The sequence below is a fragment of the Phasianus colchicus genome, chromosome Z (genome assembly GCF_987193195.1).
Source record: "Phasianus colchicus chromosome Z, bPhaCol1.hap1.1, whole genome shotgun sequence".
Classification (NCBI taxonomy): domain Eukaryota; kingdom Metazoa; phylum Chordata; class Aves; order Galliformes; family Phasianidae; genus Phasianus; species Phasianus colchicus.
In genome coordinates, this window is record NC_143476.1 from 19998954 (window position 1) to 20015468 (window position 16515).

Sequence of the window (16515 nt, forward strand, 5' to 3'; positions counted from 1 at the left end):
TTCCGTGTCAGTTTTGTGCTTATTTATGCAACAAAAAATAAATCTATGCAAGTAAGTAAATATCGAGTTTTATAACATTAACAAATCATTACACAAAACATCACTAGTCGTCATGTTTCTTGAGTAACAATGTCTATAGCAAAGAAATCTCTTTCCTAAGAAGTTATAATTTGTTATTCACGTATTTCTTAAGGTAGGTCAGTTTGCACACCCTACATTTTCTGCAATTAAATAAGCTTCAATCTAGTTCTTTAAATGAACAGATAACTTCTGTTGGTTCTGAAGACTCTAACATTGGAAATCCATTCAGTTGAAATCACTTTTCAGTGACTTCACTGAAGACAGATGGAATTGATCACATGCTTAAGATTGACCGTATTCTGGTCTATCTTGGTGGAAGTGACCAAAGAAGAAAAAAGCAATTCTAGATTATTTTCAAGCCGTTCAAATATAAGAGGTTTTATGCAGTAATCTTGTGGGAAGAAATTTTGCTAACAGAATAGAATTTTCTCATTAATTTTTCAGTGAAATTCTTCTTCCTGTCCAAAGCTCCTTCTAAACACTAGAATGGTTTTGTTTCCAGACTTTATACTACTATGCATTACATTTACTCAAGCATGGTGATCACTGGAAAGCTGAAGATATCTGATAAAAAGCTGATAAAAACAAAACATTTAAAGAATAGAAGTTGTTCACTTTTCAGATCAAAAAAAAAGAAAAAAAAAAAGGAGTTGCCTGGCATGAGTCACATTGAGATTTTGCAGAAAACTGGACTTTTAATAAAACTACTTTAGTCAATCCTTCTAAATGCATATAACACGGAAAGTATTTTATGGACTTAATACACGTTAGCAACAAATGACAGATGGAAATTGAAGCAATCTAATAAAGATTTGAGCTATGCAATTTTGCAATTCAATGAAGCACTAAATCTAAATTGCATAAGCAACAGGTTAGTGGTATGCCCTTCTATGAATTACTTGAAAGCAAAAAAGTCAACTTGCACATACTGCATAGTAAATATAGCTTATTAGCAAATTAGCATGAACATCAAATCCATTTTATACTCTTGTGGGGTTTTTTGTTTTGTTGTTTTTGTTTAACTTTTTTTCCATATGAGTCAAACAGCCAAAGTGTAATTTCATGGTTAGAAGCCAACTTCTGTACTAAACAGATATACAGATAAAGCATTGAAAAAATCCTTTTTTTTTTTTTTTTTTTTTCCCCAGTTAACATAAAGTAACCAGAAAGTCTGAAAATGAGATTCTATTTCCAAAGGATTTCCACATAGAAATTAACATGGAACATAGTTCCTCAATACCCTACAACAAAAGCTACACAGATTTTCCATCATATTCATCCTAAAAGGCAACAGGGAATAAAAAACAGATTTCAGTTTAAAGAACATTCTGATAATGAAACTTTCATCAGGAAAATCATCACCTTTCCTCTTTATCAGAACATTCATAGATTCATAAGCAAGAAAAATAACATCAGAAGTACAGTGAAGAGCCTCTTTACAGATTTGTTGTTTTGCAGATCCATTTTGGTACTATTTCCAAGTGTTTATCTGTCACCTTACTCATGTGACAGCATTTAAAAAAAAAAACAAAAACAGAAGTAAGATTTTAGGTTGGTTTTGCTCTATTCTGTTTTTTTTTCTTTTTTGTTTGCTTTCTTTCCTCTTAGATAAATAAAATCTTACTGCAGCCAAAGCTGACTGTAAGTGCAAAGGATTTACAGCCTACACCAGCAGGTAAATAAACAGCCTGCTCAGTGGAGCAGAATTAAGTATCCATCCAGAGGACAGAAAGCCAATACTTCACAAATGGGACTGTTTGATATTGACTGCCAGAGGCATTTGCATGCAGCTCCTTAACTACTATTACTCATGAATCTCTCCAGATACAGTTTGTTATCTTGACTCTAAGTAGCTTTCTCTAGTTAGTTTCTGCATTAGCCATGACGAATGCATTTTAGAAACTCTGACAGGCAAAGATTAAGTCAATACAAGTCAAATTAAAAGAAAAAAAAACAAACCTTGAGCTTCTTCAAAATGGCTTGCTTAAGCTCTTTCAGTTAACCAACACTCACCTACGTAGGCTTCATCATCCACTGGCAGGCGTACTGACATGCAGAGGTAGGTATCAGACTGCTCAAAGACAAAAGAACAGAAATTCCCTTAAAATAAGGCATTCTTACAATGAAAAGAAACAAAGTATCAAAATTCTGTCAGAGGATGAACGGGGGAGGAAAACTGAAATACAAAAAATTATGAATTAAGAAATTATACACTTTATAAGTGTTGGCATTGAGATTATTTGCAATAGTTAACAAACACCACGCTCTCTGCCTGGCAAAAATTTGAAGGGGTAACAGTATTCTGATGATGTCCAAATAAGCAGAATAAATCCATGTGTGATACATAAAAACGACAAGAATTACTAAGATTCTGATTTATTGTATTTTTGATATGCATTTTTTCAGTATTTAATAACTTCCTATATTCTAAGAATAAAGACTATCTCAGAGCTAAAGATTTTTCTACCATTAGCTGTATGTCTCCTTAATCGAAGATGCATGTAACTGGACAAAAAAGGGTAAAAATACAGTGCCATTGTAACAGCAATCATAGGAATACATTTATTTATGATTCATGCATCTAATTATATGACAATCGATGAAATTATTTTTCCCCGGACATTACAACAATCATCACATGCCCTTGAAAACAAAGAACATAATTAACTAAAAAATTAATAATAAAATCAATTTATAATTTTCTTGCTTAAACATTGTAAAGGACTTGCAATTTCCTGGAGCAATTGGATGAACAGGACAGATGAGATACAGAATAATGGGCAGTCCATGAAGAAAACATATCAAGAACGACTTCTGCAAGATGTTACAGCTACCTTAGTAACCTAAAAGACTTTGAGTTTAAAGCACTCAGCACGTCAGATTTGGTATTATTCTTGGATTAAAATAGAAAAATCAATTAAAACACAAAACCAGTGTACTCAGAACAGTGGCCAGATGTGAAATCTACAAGTACTCTGGAACACAAAATAATGTCCCTGAAAACAAAACCGGGCAAATTTATGGAAAGGAAAGCTCTTTCATTGCTCATCAGCAAAACAGTGAATCATTGGTACAGCACAAAATTATTCATTTTAAATGCATATGAACTACAAAAGCAAAAAAATGATATGAGCTTTATTTTTATCTGCTAAGTGGAGGCCAGTTCCCTACAACAGCACCACGTAGAAAAAAACACAAGTTGCTTTACTGAGATATTTGTCCAAAGATTATGTAGAATGTCAACATTGCTGTAAGGAATTAATACATCTCCATGTTTTATTTAGATATAACAGAGATTACTCTACAAGGTCAGGGATGTGGTTTGTGGGTTGACAGCTATGCTATTATCTAATTTAAACATTATTTTTCAGCTTTAAAGTTGTTTAAAAAAGAAAATATCTTATACTGGTGGTACTTCACTACATCCATGAACTCCAAGACCAATAGGATGTCCTCTTTCACTCTTACTTGCCAAAACGGATGAAAACAAAATTCCTGCTACAAAACATTTCAAGTTAATGAGAAAATAAAGTACACTGAAAATAGGCTTAAACAATTAAATGCAGCTGAGAAGGAATGACAAGTACAATGGTGATAACAGCATGTGATTACACAAAGCAGTGATGTTCACAGATAAGAAATTTGAACTGGTGGTTTGCTTGAAGATAGAAAGGATAAACATAGGTCAGCTGATACAAACAATCTGAATGCTTTTCTGAACTCCAGGTATATGCATTTACAGAACATACAAAAGCCATTTATAAATCGAAAAGGAAATAGTTTTCTATTTAGCTTGGATTCAGAATTTCATTTAGAAACTTAAACTTCTCAAGTCAACAGCAGCAAAGCTGCTCCAATGAAGATGCTGTAAAGAAGCCACATGAGCAGCATGTCTGAGGCTGTTCATTCGTACTCTTTGAAGCCTTTCCACAAGCACTACCACATTTATATCATTTGTGAAGGACATTGTGAAGAACAGAACTCTTTAACATCACAAAAGAATGTATCATGCAATTTCTCAGATTAGCTAGTTGTTGATCTGAATGAAAGTTCCACTTCCTTGCACTACATCACATCATAATGATCCAGTTGAAGCATACGATTTTCTTTTCATAGAAAAATGCATGATGAAGAACAGACAACATAGAACACATAGATTACTCTGAAGATACTAATTTTGTCTCCACAATTAAACTAATTTATATGTTCTCTAGTAACTTTTTCATCTTTTTTCCCACATAAGTTGCTTAGATTCAGAACTCAGGAACTAAATGCAGTCATAACGAATACAGCAGTACATCTCCAGAAATCCTTTACCACTGCATTTTAAAAAACTGAACTTGTTCCCTTGCTCACTGGTTCACTTTGGCATCTTTTTTCATTAGATACAGACTCACATACAGACCTTGAAACTGCATACGAACATCTAGAGGGCTAAGAGATGCATGAAGAAGATAATGAGTTAGTAAGAGGCCACTACAGAAGAATCTCCTCTCTAAAGAGGATAATTCACCTCCATTCCACTTATGCCACAACAATGAATACAACATCCGTCCACTTAGTACCAGTGTTCACTGTTGTGGGATAAAATGCTTTTGATAACCTCTTTCTGTGAACTGCAAGAAAACAAAGACTGCCTTTTCTGCATTTCTTCTCACGAAGCATATTGTGCTTAACTTGTATAAATAAGAACCACATTTCCTGCTGCTAGAGCAGGTCAGTGTGGAAGGAGGAATGGACGGAACGGAGAAAGGGAAAAATAAAAGAGGTGAGACAGAGAATAGAACATAACAGAAGAGTTGGACTAGCTGGACTACAGCATATGAGGTTAGGTGTTATTTTTGCTTATCTTCTGAAGAATTAGTGTGGCAAGTTGCTTTTTATTGCTGCCTGCCTTCCCCACCCCTCTCCCCTCTCACAAATCTACACTAGAGAAAAACATTTGTCTTCATAAGCACTGCTGGATATAGATACTCACGCATACTTCCCATCTAACAATTATCCCAGCTTTTTGTTGATGGTGTTGCTTTTTATTTTTTCTTTTTGAATGGGAAAAGGAAGAGACTGACCCCTTCATACAAGTTTCCCAACATTTTAACTAAAGATTCCTCATGCCATATCACTAGAACTTACATAACTAGAAACGTTCACCCTGAAGAATTAAGAGTACCTTTCATTCTCTCTGAAAGGGATGCTTAGTATTTTGTTGCAGACAAATAAAATACAATAGAAACTCTTTCTCTGTTTGTACTTACTGGAATGATGCCACTTACTCTAAATTTTATGTTCCAGGAGGCTGCTCCCCAGTAACTGAGAGCCTCATTCTCCTTTCACTATTTTTTGAAAGTGCTATCTGCAACAATGAGTCATCATCTACTGCAGCACATCCTACTCTTTCCAAGCATCTGCAGCCCTTTCAAAGAGACGTGTCTTTTAATGACATATATAGTTCCCTGCATTGCCTCTGCGAAGAAAATGAAAATTAAACATTGTTTATCTTGCTAAATAAAACTGCATCTGAAAGTGACAGCAGAATTTTAGACTTTTAATGTGAATCTCAAAAATGCTGATGTTAAAAATTAATTCTTCATTTTTACTGTCTTTGTTCAGTGGAAGATAAGTTATGTCAAACCACAAAGAGATACTACTTCCTGGAATATTTCAAGATTTTAGAATGTTAAATCAAAAGTATTATTCTTGTAAAAATGCTTTCCGGCATTCTTTCTCAACTTGTCAAAGTTGCAGTAATGTTCAATTTACTGCAACTAAAATTGAACTAAAAAATTACCTGAGATTTGGTGTAAACTGCAATTTTAATCTGTCTTACCAGCACAACTGTGCAAGTTTCTTTTTAATAAATCTCATAATTGTTTCAATAAGCTCTAGCAATTAATTGTAAGAAATCAACATATTAGAAATAAAATTTGTCAGGTGAAGCTATTTTTCTATCCTTTGAAACACTTTTTCAGATTTCTATTTCTCACTGGACATGCACATACCTATTGAAGTTACCATTTTCTTCATTCACCTTATGTTAGTCATACTTTGGGCAAGACTTTCTTTCTCTAGCCCATTGGAAAAAAGAAAAAACAATAATTGGCAAAAAGAAAAACTATACTTCTCCCACCTGCTTGGGTGTCACTCCAGGCATACGAATGTCCAATGTGAAATCTGACAGCCCAAATGAAACAACTGGTCTGGTGCTCCCAAAGCATTCACTGGAAAGAGATCTAGTAGCATCTTTGTACCTTAAAAAGAAGCAGGGAATATAAAGATAAATATATATATTTTTAATATATTTTTAAAAGATCTGTATTAGAAATAGTAAAGAAGTCTGACAACACGGAATGGGCTCCAGGAACGATTTGGAAAATTCCCTCTTTCATTAGGTCATAAAAAACATCTCCATTATCAAGCAATTGCTGAAGTAATTCCTATGAAAAAAAATCAGATGTATTAATCTCATCTAAATCACTGTCTTAGGTACATAGATGTACAGATAAAGAACTAATTCACTAATATATGTCAAGTACTATTAATCACTCAAAACAGATTGCTGTTTTGTTAGGAATATGTACCTGCTGTATAATTCAATAAGGAGAATTTTTTTTTTTCCTTTTTACCTTCCAGTACTATGACATTTATAGCAATTCCCACTGCCAGTAGAGAAGCAAAACAGTAAGTTTTAGAATTTCACATGAATATCAAGGTCTATATTCATGGCAAATTACAAAAAAAAAAAGAAAAAAAAAAAAACATTGAAAAATGAAAAACAATACAGTAAAACGCTTTTTGGAGAGCTAAGAGGCTGTTTCTCTTGTATTAACTAGATTAAGTTTGCCTATTCAATCTTACAGTCACTTACATTTACTCCTTCCCCAGTATTTCCAAGGATTCAGCAGTTTAAGAAGATTAACTTTTCTTTGCTGTTGGAACAGCTTTTTATATTGCAAGCTAATAAGAGCAGGGGAAATGTATTATTTACTCACTGTGTAAAGACTCAAATACACCTGTGGCACTATGTAACACAATGTATTCATTATTGTTTTTATCATCCCAATGACAGTCATCCTTAACTTCTATTTTAATGAGCTATTTGTGAAGAGTTTGTCCTCACTATGACAAGAGTGACACTTCAAAATTTCTCAAGTAGAACACAAAACAAGTGAGCAAAACCAAAACAACCAACATGCACTTTTTTTTTTTTTTTATCAAGGACATGCTTTTTCATACATTTATTGTATTTCCATGTAAAAGTGAGGGCAGCCCTAAAAATCGTGCACTCAACACATAAGGTTTTTCTGCATAACCCACCTCTTGAAGACAGAAAGTGGGCTTCTGAAACCCAAACAGATGTTTTGAAGAACAAGAATCAGTATTAGCAGGTTGTTAACGAGGCCAGCCATGTCCACCCTGCCGTTCCTGGCCTGATTAAAGGACCAGAAAAAGGGCAGCACAGCTCTATCAGTTGTGATCCTGACTATTAGGCGGCAGCAGCATCAATTCATTACTTCATTATTATGTGCTCTGCAGGCATCCTCCAGCTTCTGACAGACCATCTGTCTTGGAAGGTGATGCACTGTAAATCGGGAAGGTGGATGATGCTATGTTGTCTTTATTACTAGCTCTAAAAATCTGTTGAAGGGTTTTCCCTTGGAGATGGATGAGACTGTGCCTTTGTCCACTTAAGGAGCCGAAATGAAGTAGCACTCCTGATGCTTCCTCCCCAGGTTGCACAGTTAGATTCGTGTGTTCCGTATCAGTCCATGGTGCCAGAGACACCCAGTAGCATCGCAGAAACCAGCATCAGTCATCTTTTAGAACCTGTAAAAATAGAAGAGGATAAAGGATGACTAACACATCACAGCATCCATTCTCAGCAAATCCCTGTTGGGAGTTTTTGAAACATTAGTACATATTCTCACAAGATGCAGCCGAAGCCAGTGAAGAATGTATCTCATTTTAATCCTCTCCCACTCATCCAGAGTCAGAAACTGATACTTCAATACAGACATACAAAACTCACTCAGGAATACATTTTAAATAGCACAAAGAGAAAGAAAAAAAAAAAAAAAACCCACACCAAAAACATTAAGAAGCAAAAGGTAAACTATATATTTCACATATACAACAGTATTGTATAATGTGTTCTGCATGCAGCTAGAAGAGCCAAAGAGTGGTACAGCAAAAATCAAGCTCTATGAATTTTAAGAACTATCACTAAGAGTTTCTGCATTAGTAGGAGATTGGGATACTTTACTTTTAAAACAATACAATACTATACCATTCTGTCATAATGTACCCACTGCTTATGCACCGTAGTGCATAACTGACAGTAACAAATTGTTTTCAGAAATACTAAAACAAGACTGCTTTACACTACTTGTATACTGTTTCTATATTCTTCCATTAATGCTATTTCAGCTTAAGACACTACTATTCACATTGCTTTAATTAAATTTAACCTTAACGGCCCTTATCTTGACACAGTGGTTGATTTCACACTTCAATTTCACAAGTTCACAAAGGTTTTTGGTTTTTTTTGTTTTTTTTTTAAGAATGTTAGAAAATAGAAGTGTGTATTACTGAAAATATACACTAATGTTTGGGCTTGTTTTTCAGCATTTACAACTATGTAAGAAAAAAAAAATCTCATAGACAAAGAAAATCAACCCTTCAAATGAGTTAGTAATTTGTTTAAAATAAAAATTAAATAAAATATAAACACACAAAAAAATCTATTCTTTGGATGCTGAAAACACAGTGAAAATACTGCTATAAAGACGAAGAAACAAAGGGTTGTGAAATTCCTGGGTTTTAATAGGAATCACTTCCCATCTCAGGGCACCAAAAAGGATGCTATATGAAAAAAAGTGCTTCCAGACTGAAGCCCAACCTGGCAGCTTGCAGTCAGATTTGCACTGAGCAGTGTGCAAAAGGCACTGATTCTAAAATCTGATTAAATTAACCATTATAAAACCCAAATATTTTCTTCATTGAAAGATGACAGAAGATTGAGTCACACAAACTGCCAACAGATTCTTAGGTCTGAAGTTGCCAAAAACATGCCAAACCTGTCCAAAATTATCCGTGAGAACTAGTGATACAACAGTAATTCTTTTTCTTTATGTAAATTCTTAAGCCTTCAGTTCTACCATCTTCATCATCTTGACTACTAAACTATGGAAAACTGTAAAACATGTCGAGAACTGCACTATGACAGAAAGTCAAGTCTATATTTATATACATATATATATATTTAATAAGATGCTTCACAAAAAGTAAAGATCTCTATAGAGACGTAGAGCTTCACTACTTTTTACACGAAGGTACGATTGTACAATAGTAACAGAGCAGCATCTTTGTAAGCCACCTGAAAGTTCTAGCACAGCTTAAGCATATTTCCATATAAGAAAGGAAAGCAGGTTATTCCAGGCAGAAAAATAAACATACACTGATGAGATTTTCACAGATATGCAAAATAAATAAATAGATAAATAAATTACTTCTCATAAGAACTGAAAACCATGTTACACTCATCTTCCTAACAATTAGGCTAAAAATCAAATCCCCCTAAAAAAAAGAAAAGTGAGAGTTGTTTGCACAATACTGATTGAATTTGCTGCATTTTTTTTCCCCAGCAAGTTAAAAATGAGTATTGATGCATTACAACCATTATGCTTTGATCCTTTTGTTCCTTTGTGGTAATTCTTTGTGGCAATTCTCCCTGTATAGATTTTCATCAACGTTTTTTAGCCTTCTTTCCTTCTATAGTAATTGTGAGCATAAAATGGTTGGAAAACTACTGAATGTGTCCCCAGACACATTAACCAAATTATCAGCTATTTAGATGTTGTTCGATTGTTGCACAAAGTTGAATTGCCGAAAAAACTTAACATCTCAAATTCTATTTAACAAATACGTTAAACAGTGACAAAGTAGGAAGTTCAAGGCTGGATTGGATGGGGCCCTGAGCAGCTTGGTCTAGTATTAAATGTGGAGGTTGGTGGCCCTGCATGTGGCAGGGGGGTTGGAGATTCATGATCCTTGAGGTCCCTTCCAACCCTGGCCATTCTGTGATTCTGTGATGTGCTGGGACTTCTGGAACAATGCTCTCACTTAATTTTCTGGAATACAAAAAGTTAACTTCCAGTGGATATAAATATTTTTTCCAGCTTTAGGAGAGTCTGAGGTTGTTTATAAGAAGTCTGCTACATGCAGCTACTTGGTATGTAGATTAATAAAAGGAAGCCATGGAGTAAGGTGAGCGTTTATGGTCCTCCCTTATCTGTAATATGAACGCTTTGTTTGATGCATCTGGTACATAACATATGGCTCCTGCTTGTCCTCATAGTGCGACGTCGGGTTAAGATTGGGGGTGGGAGTAAGGAGGAGGAAACAGCTCTGACTCCACCGGGAGAGATGCCATAATTGATGTCAGACAAGGAGGAAAAAAGTGAGGATGAGAGATTCAGTAAGATTACATAGTTACTTCAGTTCATTAGATGGACATCCTGATACTACAATTCTGCTTTCAATAGAGCAGAAAATAAAACTGTTTCACAAGAGTTTTCAAGGGAATGGAAAAAGCGAAGTAAAAAAGATGTAATTAATAACAAATGCTATAGTGAAAGGAGAGAAGATAGAAATTTGCTCGAGCAATATAAGCATGTTACTTTATCCACCAGGTCCTATACAAACATAGTAGAAGACATAAAAAAACACACAAGTACAGAAAACTAACTGCATCTAGCAGGAAGAAATCTTACTGAACAAGCTGGGGGAAAAAAGAAAAAGAACAGGCACTGAAAGAGCTGGAATTCAAAGCAGAATTCAAACTAGCATGCAAAATTAAGTAACGACATCTCAAAGTGATTTCATAAAAATTCAACTGCAAATCTTAAAAAATACTAATTCCTTAATAATGATCCATTAAAAAAATAAAACAAACAAAAAAACCCCACAACACCTTCTGACAAAGAAAGCTCTGTATTAACCACAACCTTATAAAGCATACTACAGTAATTTCTTCATTCCATTTTAGTCATTTTACACACAGTACAAACTGAACTCGCCGCAAGGAGAAGCCTCATCTTCAACATCCACTGGCTTCAAAGGAAAAATAAAAAGAAAGCTAAACAGTATTGATCTGAAAGTTCAAAGGCAGTAAGTTCTCAAAGCTGAATCTTGTTTCATGATTCTTATGCACTGAAAGCATGGAATTGAGCCAGGACAACTTGATTTCAGTCTCCAGCTACAGCATGCAAGAATCAAATTTTTAGCCGTAGCAGGGAAGGCCACGTTTCATCTCAACTAAACATGAAGCTTAAGCAATGCAAGTTTGACATGTTTAGATCATAGTTAAAAAGAGAGATTAAAATTAATGTTTGCAAAAAAAAAAAAAAAAAAAAAAAAGTTAGATAAATATGGCAAAATAGTGTTATATTCAACCTACTGCACAGTTCTTCACATTTTGGAGAGGAGTATTCCTTTATTCTCTATCATGATGTTTTACTCACATCATCACACAGTCAATCCTTCAGAAAAAAGAAAAAATCTTAAGAAGAAGCGCTCACACCCCCAGTAAGACAAACTAGTTCTCTTCTAGCATGTACGTCTTCTACTTCATAGTTAGAAAGCAAAGCTTAAGATTTCTCAGTAACAGCTGTGAAAGATCAAGCATTCTTCACAATAACAAGAAGATTAAAGGAACCAAAGATAGATGGTACCAAGGATTTTTTTTCTAAGGATTTTGGCAGCAAATAGTGAAAGTTCTCTTTTTGCATAGGTCTCCATTACTTTTACTATGCCACTGTCTATGAAGGGAAATGAATCTGTAAGAAGATGGCAGGAAGACCAGAAAAGTCTTCCCCAGATAAACTGGTTTTAGAGCTTATAATTCTTTGGAAAATAATTAACTCATGATTGCAGAAAACAGAGGACCCATTCAGATTTTAACATCATGAATGCCAACTAAATGCAGTCCTGTATTTAGTGATTCTTTTCTGAAATGCCCTGACTTGTGTCACATTTTACTAAACTTTAAAATAATACACTTACCAGCTTCTAAAACTTTCTTTAAACCTTTGAAATGTTGTATTTTGTAGAACTTTTTACTCTCCTTGAAGCAACTCAAGTAGTTTTCCAGGAAAACATTTACAGCATGATTATAAACCATTAAAAAAAAAATACCCATAACCAACTAAGGAGCTTTCTACAGAAACTGCTGCTTCAGACTAGACTTCATTGGACTGTTCTTCTGATTTAACTAATGATGAACTTCCATCGTGCACCATCCATATCCACTGTAATCACACACTGCCTTGTATTTTCTTTCTCTTCTTGCACTGCAATGGTTCAGCAAGCTGATGCCCTCCTCCCCCCAATCCCCAGCAGTATATTCATCTTCAGATCAGATCAACTGGTCAGAGTACCTGCTGGTAGCTGCTGCATATCTATCATAAAAGAAATGACGCAAACATGCAGATGGCAAGGAATCCCCTTCTTCCGGAGCAACTGAACTATGTGTAATATCACTCTCATTTTAAAAATATTTATCTTCATAAGTTGTCAGATATAACTGGCCTCTTGGTTTAATTTAGATTTCGCTAATTCTCATGTTCTACTACCAAAACCTTTTCAAATATGGATACCGAAGGAAAAAAAGAAATATGATTGCTCTTATTGTTGTTTTTAGGAACAATTTTTCCTACAATTTGACAGGCTGAGCTTAAGCAGTATGAATACTTCTAAAATAAACATTTGTGGTAATAAAATCTACTGTTGATTCCAGGAAGAAGTACAGCATCTATAATTTGAATAAAGAACTACAACTTGAATCTTCTGTATGCTACAGAAATTTAATTGGATGATTTCTAAACAGTCTTATACTCTGCAGGCTTTCAGAATATACTGAATTTGGACAATATGTTTTCTCCCCTATTTGATGACTAGTATTAAATGGAAATTCATACTAAGTAGTGCTAAAGAAAAAAAAAAAAACAACTGACTACCTGAATACTTAAACTCATTCTGAGCGATTTCGTTGATCTGTTAATCACTAATGAGTTCTTCATTAAGTGGAGCATTATTTCCACAGAATTGTAGGGATTGGAAGGAACCTCTGGAAATCATCAAGTACGACCCCCTGTTACATTAAGTTCCCTACAGTAGGTTGCACAGGAAAATGTCCACATGGGTTTTGAATGTCTCCAAGAAAGGAGACTTCTCAACCTCTCTGGTTAGCCTGTTCTAGTGCTCTGTAAACCTCAAAGTAAAGATTTTCCTCATGCTCAGATGGAACTTCCTACGTTCCAGTTCACGCTGGTTGTCCATTGCTGTTTTACTGGGCACCACTGCGAAGAGCCTGGCCCCATCCACTTGAAATCCATCCCCCAGGTATTTATAAACATCGATAAGATCCCCTTCTCAGTTTTCCTTCTATTCTTCAGTCCCAAATCCCAGTCTTTCCTCAGAAGGAAGATGGTCCAGGTCCCTCCACTGGAGTCTCTTCAGAAGTTCCCTACCGCCCCTAAAACTGAAGAGAGCCCAGAACTGAGCCTGTTCCAGCATCCCACCACCCTCTCAGTGAAGAGTTTCTAATCTAAATCTCCCATTTAGTTTAAAATCATTCTGTCTTGTCCTATCATTATCTGTATGTGAAAAAAGTTTATTTCCCTTTAAGTAACGAGAAGTTCACAGTGAGGGCTTTTAGAGCGCTGTCTTCTCCAAGAAAAACAAGCCTAACTCCCTCAAATTCTCTGATAATTTTCACGGCCCTCCTCTGAACTGGCTCCAACAGCTCTGTATCCCTTCTGCACGAAAGACCCCACGCCTGGGCAAAGCACTCCAGATGGGACCTCGCAAGGGAAAACAATCCCCTCCCTTGCCCTGCTGGCCATTCCTAATGCAGCCCAGGATATCGTAGGCCTTCAGGGCTGCAAGCACACAGTGCTGGCTCATGTCCAGCTTTTTTCCATCAGAACCTCTGAGTCCTTCCTAAAAAGTGAAACTGAGAAAGTCCTTTCTTTCTTATGGAAGTCAGATCTTCTCAGAACCCTGAAGACCAGACAGAGCACATTTAAAATGCCCATGCTGCCTTCTAAACATATTTGAAAAGCATTTTATTCACCACAAATCACCTTGTAATCCTTCTGCTTTGTACAACCATCATACAAGTAAAATTCTCTTGTCAAGGAAGATCAATGCTTTCCACTGAAAGACGACATCTTAACTAAATGCTAATTTCATATTCTGAAAAAAAAAAATGAACAAGCTGGACGGCACTAATTACTTGCTTAAAAGGGAAAGCACATGAGAATCTTCATCTTTCATTTTAGTATTGAGATCATTATCAGTAGCACAGAGCAGTAATGATAAAGGTTCACTAAAGTGCCTTTATCTCCCTTTTTTGTGGAGAAAAATAGAATTTACTAAGGAGAATATCTTTCAAGAATTTGGATTAACCTCCAAGGATAAATCAAAGGAAAGATCATTAAAAACATTTAAGTTAAATTACACATTGCGTGCGAACAATGAATTAAATTCATTGCATATTCTTCACTAGAAAGAACTTCAAATCTTGCTTCCTTGTGCATCTAGTCAAACAAGAACAAAAGCAACATTCTTCAGTCAGGATGTGCAGGAGTTGGTTCATGTAGCTGTCCAGACTGTTTTGAACAGTGTGAGAAGCAGCACAAGGAATTGGACACGCAGTGGTAGGCAACAGGTGACCTACCAGGCTGGCCCATGCAGCATCTCCAGCAGGTACTCCCTGCCTGTCACCATGGGATGTCCATTCTCCTTCTCCTTTGCTTGTTAGGCTGCTGAGCTGAACCAGCCCACAATGCTAACAGTTGAATATAAGCACTGGAAAAAGATGAAGGAAACAGGAAAGTGTGTACTGCTAGGAGGGAAAGGCATCAGTCAGTGCTAGTGCCATTCTCCCAGATTGGCAGACAGAGAGCACGGTTATTTACAGGTGCCCTGTGTGCCTGAGGAATACCCCCTCACAGCCTGGACATCTCACTGACCCTCTGCACAACCCATGCAAATCCACCTGAACAAGCCTCTTTTAGCAGGGACACACTGTTAGATGGAGACAATGGAGGGAACTGCCTTTAAAGAAGTACAGTAAGGCAGTAACTACTTTAGTTCTTAGTCTAGAATCTCCTAGTAAAACATTTAAGAGAAATCTAAGGAACAGGGTTGTAGGTATACCACACCCCATCCCCATCTCCCCCTCACTCTCCCCTCCCCACAAAAAACAACAACCAAGAAAATCAGAATAGTTTTGCCTTCTACTGTAGTAGGATACTCTCTACTGTGAGCTACAACATTATCATCCAAGATAGGCTGGATCTGTGGAGTACATGTGATGTAGATAAACTGAGACTTTGAGCATTTTAGCTCCATTAAAGTAACAAGTAATTTTCATTCATTTATATATATATATATATATATATATATATATATATATATATATATATACACACACTCTCAAACTTAAACATATAAATATATATAAATAAAATATATATAAAATTATATACATACATACATACATACATACATACATACATACATATATATATATATATATATATATATATATATATAAAGTTTGTGAGTGTAATACAAAACTAATCTTGTACCATTTCCGTGTTCCAAAGGGGCCAGATAGTAACACTACTTAAATAAATGATAATGGGAAGAGTGAGAGAGGAAAAAGCAGATCATTGTACCTAATTCAATTTAGCAGTAGTTAACAGCTGGATCATTTAAGATCACAAAAAGCAGATAACTGAATTTTCTACTATTATAGTTCCATTTCTATAGGATGAACATTTCTCTAGTTGAATTTTCACTATCATAAAATACAGTAACACTAATAGTAAGGTAATTAATGCAATAAAGTTGACTAGTACTTCAGCAGAACATTCGGAGAAATTTTTTAAAAGTAAAAATGACAGTTAAAAACAAGCAGCTGATTTTCTGTAGTGTCTACAGAGATGGAATGTATAGAACAAAGATGAGTTTCTTTTCTAAAACTCACCACTATGCATGGCAAAGTAAGTTCACAGGAAAGGGCAGAAGAAAAAAAAAGGACAAAGAGAAATGAAGGAATAAGAAAAATACACAGAAACGAAAACCAATGTAAGAACCAAATGCTGAAAACATATAAAGCTCTGTTACACAGAAAAAGTCAAAATCTTCTCAAGGAAACAGCAAGTCAGATGAAATAATTATCTTCTGTTAAAGCCTGATCAAATTTAACAGAGTCAATTAATACTCAGAAAAGGTCAAAGCTTCCACAGAAAAATAAGTTTGTGTAATGGATATCCCTTGTTAAGAATGATCTCTGAAACTACTCTTAAGATTTAAACAGTAGTTCTTTAAAAAGGTATACATAAGATAACAAAACTGACATAATAA

At 35.3% G+C, this 16515-nt stretch overlaps 1 protein-coding gene across 3 annotated transcripts in view; it reads right to left on the reverse strand.

Moving 5' to 3' along the window:
• PAM (peptidylglycine alpha-amidating monooxygenase) overlaps window positions 1-16515 on the reverse strand; it is a 128618-nt gene that overhangs the window by 64951 nt on the left and 47152 nt on the right. For all 3 annotated transcript variants that reach the window (XM_031594520.2, XM_090130689.1, XM_090130690.1), the window contains 3 exons: window positions 7396-7905; window positions 6209-6329; window positions 2095-2152 (listed from right to left, as the gene is read on the reverse strand). In XM_031594520.2, coding sequence (XP_031450380.1) covers window positions 2095-2152; window positions 6209-6329; window positions 7396-7487 — 271 coding nt within the window. In that variant the 5' untranslated portion in view covers window positions 7488-7905. The remainder of the gene's footprint in view (window positions 1-2094; window positions 2153-6208; window positions 6330-7395; window positions 7906-16515) is intronic.